The sequence below is a fragment of the Thalassophryne amazonica genome, unplaced genomic scaffold (genome assembly GCF_902500255.1).
Source record: "Thalassophryne amazonica unplaced genomic scaffold, fThaAma1.1, whole genome shotgun sequence".
NCBI lineage: Eukaryota > Metazoa > Chordata > Actinopteri > Batrachoidiformes > Batrachoididae > Thalassophryne > Thalassophryne amazonica.
In genome coordinates, this window is record NW_022986478.1 from 31,551 (window position 1) to 39,957 (window position 8,407).

The following is an 8,407-nucleotide window of genomic DNA, read 5'->3' on the forward strand; positions in this document are numbered from 1 at the left end:
ACCTCTTGGGTCTCTTGGGATTGTGGTTTGAATCCAGATCCTGAAACTGGACTAGAGCTGTCAAGCTGCTGTCTGCAGCCCTCAGCCCAGATCACTCCATCCCACTAAGAGCACTTCCTGGTTTTCCTGAGAGACTGACGAGCTGATCCACATCAGGATACAATGCTGGTTAGGAAAGTTTTCTGAGTTGTCATGATTTAGTTTTCATGGTTCACTGTCACCGCCTGCAGTTCTCAAACCAGTTACAGCGGAGCAGCGTCAGTCCTCCACATCCAGATCAAACCAGTTCTTGGATCCACTGAATCTTAAATATTTGTTCTGTGAATAAAGAAGACTTTAAAGATTCCCCTGACAAACTGTTCACGGGTTCCAAAAAAACAAAAACGGGGCATCCAGATGACTGCGGGGCCTTGTTGAGTCACCTCTGTGAGGTCAGATACTTACCAGAAGAACGAAAGTCGATCAGGAAATCTCCTTTCCTGATGAATGATCAATAACGCGGAGCACAACCTCGACGTGAGTTTATTAAAGGTTTGAGATAATATTTAATCAGTCAACATGTTTAAATGTTATATTTTATTTCTACACATTTTATATCAAATTGACAGTTAAAAAAGAAAAACCTTGTGCACAGATTGGCCACTTTATTAGGGACAGTGGTTTGGAGAACCAACAAGGTGCTGGATTCGGTCCTCAGGTTTTGGTCCACACTAACATATTGATGTCACATGTCCACTGCAGCCTCGGGATCTGGTTCCAGTGGGTCCACAGGGCTGATTTAACTTTCTGGTTCCTGTCCATCGGCTGGAGTGTTCAGCTGGACCGCCCTCTTTGTTTTATTCGTGAGGTCACTTCACCGTGTCGACGTGCTTCCCCTGGGTCTCTGCTCCCTGATTGGCTGATACCTGCTTACAGGTGTACCTAATAAAGTGGCCACTGTGTGTGAAGGGTTTGATGAAAACATTCTTCTTTGTTGATTTTAATGGAATATTTGAGGTACTATCAGGTTGTTTTTTTCAGTGAAACATTGTGTTGTTTGTTTATTAGTTTCCCGTTTGTACCAAGTGTAAACGGTGTCATACAAACTTACAGTAGTGTTCAGAATAATAGTAGTGCTATGTGACTAAAAAGATTAATCCAGGTTTTGAGTATATTTCTTATTGTTACATGGGAAACAAGGTACCAGTAGATTCAGTAGATTCTCACAAATCCAACAAGACCAAACATTCATGATATTCACACTCTTAAGGCTATGAAATTGGGCTATTAGTAAAAAAAAAGTAGAAAAGGGGGTGTTCACAATAATAGTAGTGTGACATTCAGTCAGTGAGTTTGTCAATTTTGTGGAACAAACAGGTGTGAATCAGGTGTCCCCTATTTAAGGATGAAGCCAGCACCTGTTGAACATGCTTTTCTCTTTGAAAGCCTGAGGAAAATGGGACGTTCAAGACATTGTTCAGAAGAACAGCGTAGTTTGATTAAAAAGTTGATTGAAACTTATACACAAGTGCAACAAATTATAGGCTGTTCATCTACAATGATCTCCAATGCTTTAAAATGGACAAAAAAACCAGAGACGCATGGAAGAACACGGAAAACAACCATCAAAATGATAGAAGAATAACCAGAATGGCAAAGGCTCACCCATTGATCAGCTCCAGGATGATCAAAGACAGTCTGGAGTTACCTGTAAGTGCTGTGACAGTGAGAAGACGCCTGTGTGAAGCTAATTTATTTGCAAGAATCCCCCACAAAGTCCCTCTGTTAAATAAAAGACGTGCAGAAGAGGTTACAATTTGCCAAAGAACACATCAACTGGCCTAAAGAGAAATGGAGGAATATTTTGTGGACTGATGAGAGTAAAACTGTTCCTGTTCCAAGGGCCGCAGACAGTTTGTGAGACGAACCCCAAACTCTGAATTCAAGCCACAGTTCACAGTGAAGACAGTGAAGCATGGTGGTGCAAGCATCATGATATGGGCATGTTTCTCCTACTATGGTGTTGGGCCTATATATCACATACCAGGTATCATGGATCAGTTTGGATATGTCAAAATACTTGAAGAGGTCATGTTGCCTTATGCTGAAGAGGACATGCCCTTGAAATGGGTGTTTCAACAAGACAATGACCCCAAGCACACTAGTGAACCAGCAAAATTAATGCCTCGCAGATGTGAAGAAATCATGAAAAACTGTGGTTATACAACTAAATACTAGTTTAGTGATTCACAGGATTGATAAAAAAGCAGTTTGAACATAATAGTTTTGAGTTTGTAGCGTCAACAGCAGATGCTACTATTATTGTGAACACCCCCTTTTCTACTTTTTTTTTTTTACTAATATCCCAATTTCATAGCCTTAAGAGTGTGAATATCATGAATGTTTGGTCTTGTTGGATTTGTGAGAATCTACTGAATCTACTGGTATCTTGTTTCCCATGTAACAATAAGAAATATACTCAAAACCTGGATTAATCTTTTTAGTCACATAGCACTACTATTATTCTGAACACTACTGTATAAAACAACATGAAAACAGGAACTGGACTCACCCACCTTATCAGATGTAACCATGGCAACGGGCAGGCAGTCACACAAACCTGCCAACAGTGACACGCTTCATGTGCTGCGTCACCATGGAGATGTTTGACAACAGGAAGGAACCGTCCCGGTGACACACAGAAACTCTGATTCACTGTGAAACTGGACCTGTCCTCAAGCGGGACCCAGAACCACAGGCCACACAGCGCTCACAGGGCCCAGGCCGCTAATCGGGCCTGCAGAGCTCCAGGCGCGATCCGGGGGGCAGCACAGAGTCAGAACACAAACTTTGGGAATAAATTTTTTTTTAACAAAACAAACAAAAACAAACAGACCAAACAGTCCCCCCCATAAAGATCGGTCCACCCGGTCTCCACTGCGCATGCGTCATTTTGGAGCTCAGCAGCTCGTCTGAGTCTCTTCACTCAAAGGGATCAGATGGATTAATGTGATTATTAACCATCAGATGAGAAAGTAAAACCTCTTAAATCATTCTAAAGTCAGTTTGAAGCAGAAACAAGGTGATAATCTGTGACGCTTTGAAATGACCGAGGCGCAGTGAACGCATCAGGTAGCAGCTCGTGTAGCTGCGGCGCTCCGATTGCTTCATCTGTCTTTTATGATGAAATAATGCTGAATTTATGCGGAAATGATTGTTGTAGAAAAGCTTCAGATGTCTGACGCTGAGACAGATGATGACTGGAGGCAGTTTGAAGCAGAAACCAGCTGATAATCAGTGAAACGTGGCTCATGACACATACGCAGTGAAGACAGGGCGGACCGATTTTTAGGGGGGGGGACCATTAGGTCAGCCACACCGGGTCTCTAAGGCATGACAAGAGCGCTCCCCCTCAGGCCAGTCAGCTGAGGTGCAGCATAATGGCATCAATCTGCATCATGATTTTTGTTTTTTCTTCCTCACAGTGAATTATGCAATAATTTATTAAATGAAGTTTATTTACTTTGTAAACATATTTAACAAGTGTTCATGAGTCCTCCCTCTGTTTATGACATCATAAAGAGCACAACCAGTCAGAGCGCCTCAGTCAGTCTGTGGCCTCCCAGCGTACCCGCTGGCGGTAAAGGTCAAAGGTTGAGTAGGCGGGACGAGGAGTTGGGGTTAAGATGGGCCTGCTGCTGAGTGGGTCATCGTCATCTGGTGGGAGGGCCTTCTGTCTGTGCAGGTCAGAGGTCAGGAAGGTAAGGAGGGACGGAGCATCTAAAGACTATACACACACACACACACACATTAGATTGTCCTGTCACTCATTCCAAACTCCACCATGATTGGACCTCTGCTGCTACCTTGTGACCAGAAATGTGAGGGGGCGGGGCCAGCAGCAGTCTGTCCTGCAGGACCCGGCTGATCAGCTGATCCTTCTGCACATCCACACTAACCAATGAGGTGAAGAGCAGCTGAGAGTGAGACACATTCACCCCTACAGACAGACAGACAGACAGACAGAATTATCTGCCACGTCTCATAAAACTTAGACAGAATCTATCATTTTTAGATGATTATAAGAAATGATTATTACTCAGAAGAAAAGTGTCAGTGAGTGATAATGACACACGTGTCATCAGTGTGGACTGGTTCATTAATCAGAGGTCTGAATGGCAAAGGACAAAACAAAACAAAAAAAAAGCAGGAAAATGCACAGCGCAGCTAAAACGACACACACACACACACACACACACACAGAGTGATATTACTTAAATAAATTTAATAAAATTCAGTGTAAATCAGTGCAGACTGAACTGACTCTGGGTCAGCTATCAATAGTGGCACAGATTCATCCAGGAGTCAACACTCTTTAGGCGACGGGGCGGAGTGGTCAGACGGGGCGGAGTGGTGAGACGGGGCGGAGTGGTGAGACGGGGCGGAGTGGTGAGACGGGGCGGAGGTAACACTGACGTGGGTTCCGGTGACAAATGAAAACACAGACATCAGTATCAATCTGTCCAAAGCAGAGGACACGTGTATGATTCTGAGGGAAATTAACTTACAACAACAAAAACGCTGAGGGCAGGTGTTTATTCTCAACAGCTAGTAGAGTGACAGATTCAGGAAGAAGTTGTAGAAGAAGACTAACAAACAAACAAAACTAAACTGACTAAACACTAATCCAACATGAAAACCTGAACATAACCGATCACTCTGCTTCAGCACACTGCAGCTGGACAGGACTCACCTGAACATCAGATACACGTGAGTGTGTGGTTCATGGTACATGAAGCACGGTTCATGGTTTTTATGGCCACTTTAACATAAGAAATAAAGTCTAAATGCTTTTAAAGTCCTGAAGGTCCTAAAATCACATGCAATGAAAAGACAATAAATGACACGCCCCCAAACCGTGGACGGTAACATGAATACCAGAGCATAATTTGGGGAAGGTTTAAAGGTATCAATAATTCGATTTGGTGAACCCCTGCTTTGAATCAGTGCTCGTTAATTAAGGACCCATCAGTCAGTGTGTCTGTCTGTGATGTACTGGCACGGCCTCGTTACCTTCTGATGCTCTGCTGCTGATCAGGTTTTTCACCCTTGTTGACTTCTGAAGTGTTTCCTCAATGGCCCTCTGTGCATTAAACTCCGCCCCCTGCAGAATGACAGAAATGTTGCCATAGCAACCAGCCATTAGCTGCTCAGCTAGCCACTCTCAATTATTATGACTGAGTGAATAAAGGCCACACCTCCAGAGACTCTAGCTCCGCCTTCAGAGCCAAGGTGGTGTTCAGCTGCGCCCCCTGCAGACATGCTGGCTCCTCAGTGGCTGCTGCAGCCGAAGGCTCCGCCCTCTGGCCAGAGGCTTTGCCTATCAGAGCAGCACTTAAACATGTAAACATGTTGATATGAACTTTCAGAAAACACATGAGGAAAGTTACAGATGTAAAATCAGACTTAAGTAGATTTAAAAAGAATTTTAATTTAAATTCCATTCTGAATGACTGAGGGTTTGTTTTGTTTTTCAGGGGCATCTCTGTCACACCAGTGTGCCCCAATCACATAAAAAACCCTTGCACGTCTTTCTGTCTGCACATTTGCAGGGTCGAAAGGGCACGAGAAGATGGATGAGAGCAGGTGGAAACTACAATGGTGGAAGCTAAAAAAAACAAAAAAAAAAAAACACAAAACCTAAAACTTATTATTTTTGTGTGTGCATTTGAATGTCAAGTCCATCCGTCTTATCTGCAGTGCAAGTGTGGCTTGACTGCCAAAAAGGGAATGTGACACAGCATTTCAAGATGACCCATAGGCGCTCTGATGCTAACTTCCTGGCTAAATCACCTCGCGTGCCCCAAACATCCAGGGCTCGTATCCTGGGTACATCTCAAAGGCTCCGATTCCCGACCAGGAAGTTTTAAGAGCAATCCAAGAAGTGTCTCAAAGCAACTCTGAGCAAGGAGGGGACAGAAAGTCCTATCTTTGTGAGGAGGCGGGGCTGACCCTGTTGCTAGGTATGACCTGGTCCTCTAAGAACTGTGATTGGTTGTCACAGAAAGCGAAGAAAAACAAACAAAAAACAAGCTCCATGCTCTTAGTTATGAACCAATCATATAACCTGAAGGTGTAATGTGAGGATAACTTAATGTCACGATGATGAAACTCAGCAAAATTAAGTGATTTGTTAAACAGCTTGTAAATGTTTGAACCCGTGTTATTCACATGCTGATTATCTTTATATCAAAAGTGTGCATGCATGAGTTTATTTAGTAAGTCAAATACATGTATGACACAAGAAGTGAAATCACTTATTTCCACTGTGGTCCATTTAAAAATCAAATGACAAAATAGAAGTAATGATCAAATAAAATAACAATAATATTAATACTGATAATAATAATAAAGATAATGTTAATATTAAACGTGTGTATATGATAAAAAGAATGTAAACAATGTATAAATACATTAAGACTGTAAATTAACATAAAAATCATAATGTAATTAACAGTACATAAAACTATTGAGGTCTAAGGTTCAAAAGAACGTTAGGCGTTGTATTGTTCCTGGTTCAAACCCCACCCCTGCCACATTTCTCCATGCAATGTAGAGTTGCATCAGGAAGGGCATCCGACATACAAACTGTGCCAAAATCAACATGCAGATCCACCTGGAATCTGCTGTGGTGACCCCGAGTGCAAACAGGGGAGCAGCTGAAGGGACTTAGTGTTATTTGGGTTGTGTGTTCTTATGGGCCAGTCCCAGGTCTTATCTGTGCTGATTTTTTGTACCATGCACATTTATTTCAATAGTGTAATATTATTATTAAAGCTTTGTGCCAGAAGATTGTGTTGTTGCTTTCAATATGGTCTGGTAGATCTCGATACACTACTTTTAAAGTTAAAAGTAGATCTTGGATCAAAAACGGTTGGGCACCCCTGCTGTAATGACTGTTGTGTGGACTCTGCTGCCCCCTGGTGGTTCACCCTGCTTATGACGCCTGCCTGCATGTGTTCATGCTGTCACGTGCACCGCCACCTGCAGATGAACCTTTGAACTGAAACATTATTCCATCGAGCTCCTTTTGATCTTTGACATTTTTAAAGGATGACATTTTAACCTCGTGACTCACGACCATGACCTCGCCTCCTCCGACTCTTGATTGGGAGCTGGTGCGGAAGTGGAAAACAAGGTTCTGTCATTTCCATGGCAACCACCGGTTCTTTAAAATGCACCTATTAGACGAGAGCAAGCGAAGTGGGTCAGAACCACAGAGTGACATCACAGACACACAGTGGTGGGAACAGTTCCGCTAGTCCACTAACCGCTAATTAGCAAAGCTAACATTTTTGGTAGCAGATTAGCTTTTCAACTAACTTTGAAAACCATCAGCTGACCAATTAGCTTTCGCTAAATTTAGTTCCGCTAACATTTTTTTGGGCTTCCTGTCGTGTGCTTTGCAATAAACAAACCGCTGTGAGAAGCTCAGTCCTCCTCCAGTAAAAGGGGGCGACCAGCTGCTGTTACAAAGAAGAGAAGGGAAAAAAAAAGTCATTTACTTTCAACATGCTGATATTCAGACAGTAAACAGGAGACATCAAGCGCAAAGCACCTTTCACTCATGGTTTCATTTAAAACCAACTACTTGCGGAGAGTTCAGCGAAATTAACAGCAACTCATTTTTACAAAGTGAAAATGTGATTATTGCACTTTTTTTTTTAAAGTAATGCACTAGCTCCTGAATGTTTGAGCGTTAATCAGACACGTGCTGAAAGGCATAATTGGAAAATTCAAATTAGCTGCTCTCATCACTTCCTCCTCCCCCGCCATCAAAATGCAGAGAACACTGCCATCTACTGAATGGGAGTGGAAATAGACCAACTGTCATTTGTGTGTGGTACTGAGGTTTCAAATCTCACAAAATTTCAGACCGTTCACATTGAGACGGTCTGATCAGGCTGCAATTTAACCGCTGCACTGCACACGAACAACAGCATTAACATCATCCCAACATAAAACTCTTTGTATATTGTGACGGTTGTGAATATATGATCTTGGTTTATAGACGCTGTTATTGTGTTTGTTGTGACATTTTGTGGGATTTGAAACCTCTCACACACAAATTACAGTTGGTTTATTTACACTCCTCTTCAGTAGATGGGAGTGTTCTCTGCATTTTGATGGAGGGGGAGGAGGAAGTGATGAGAGCAGCTTATTTTAAATTTCCCATAATGCCTTTCGGCACGTGTTTGTTTAACCCTCAAACCTTCAAAATGAGTGCATTACTTTAAAATTAAAACATATAGCTGATATTTTCACTTTGTAAAAATGACAGAAGTGACATTAATTTCGATAACCTGTCCGGAAGTGTTAAATTTTTTAACCATAAGTCAAACCTGCCTTGCTCTGTATGACTCTTGCA

General features: G+C 42.4%; 1 protein-coding gene across 2 annotated transcripts; it reads right to left on the reverse strand.

Moving 5' to 3' along the window:
* Positions 1-3,479: 3,479 nt before the first annotated feature.
* ppp1r35 (protein phosphatase 1, regulatory subunit 35) lies at positions 3,480-8,175 on the reverse strand. Of its 2 annotated transcripts, XM_034165742.1 has the most exons (5): positions 7,106-8,175; positions 5,238-5,359; positions 5,053-5,143; positions 3,846-3,979; positions 3,480-3,766 (listed from the first exon to the last, which is right to left on the reverse strand). In XM_034165742.1, the coding sequence occupies exons 1-5, from the start codon at positions 7,191-7,193 to the stop codon at positions 3,587-3,589; spliced, it is 615 nt and encodes a 204-aa protein (XP_034021633.1). In that variant the 5' UTR covers positions 7,194-8,175; the 3' UTR covers positions 3,480-3,586. The 2 variants fall into 2 exon arrangements, with proteins under 2 accessions (XP_034021633.1, XP_034021632.1); XM_034165741.1 differs by having other exon boundaries at positions 5,238-8,174.
* Between the last annotated feature and the right edge of the window lie 232 nt (positions 8,176-8,407).

Coding starts and splice junctions, on each gene's coding strand:
- ppp1r35 (XM_034165741.1), bottom strand. CDS start 5,522: ATGCCCCTGAAAAACAAAACAAACCCTCAGTCATTCAGAATGGAATTT. Junction 5,144..5,237: donor CGGAGCTAGAGTCTCTGGAG/GTGTGGCCTTTA, acceptor GTCATTCTGCAG/GGGGCGGAGTTTAATGCACA. Junction 3,767..3,845: donor CTCACATTTCTGGTCACAAG/GTAGCAGCAGAG, acceptor GTGTGTGTATAG/TCTTTAGATGCTCCGTCCCT.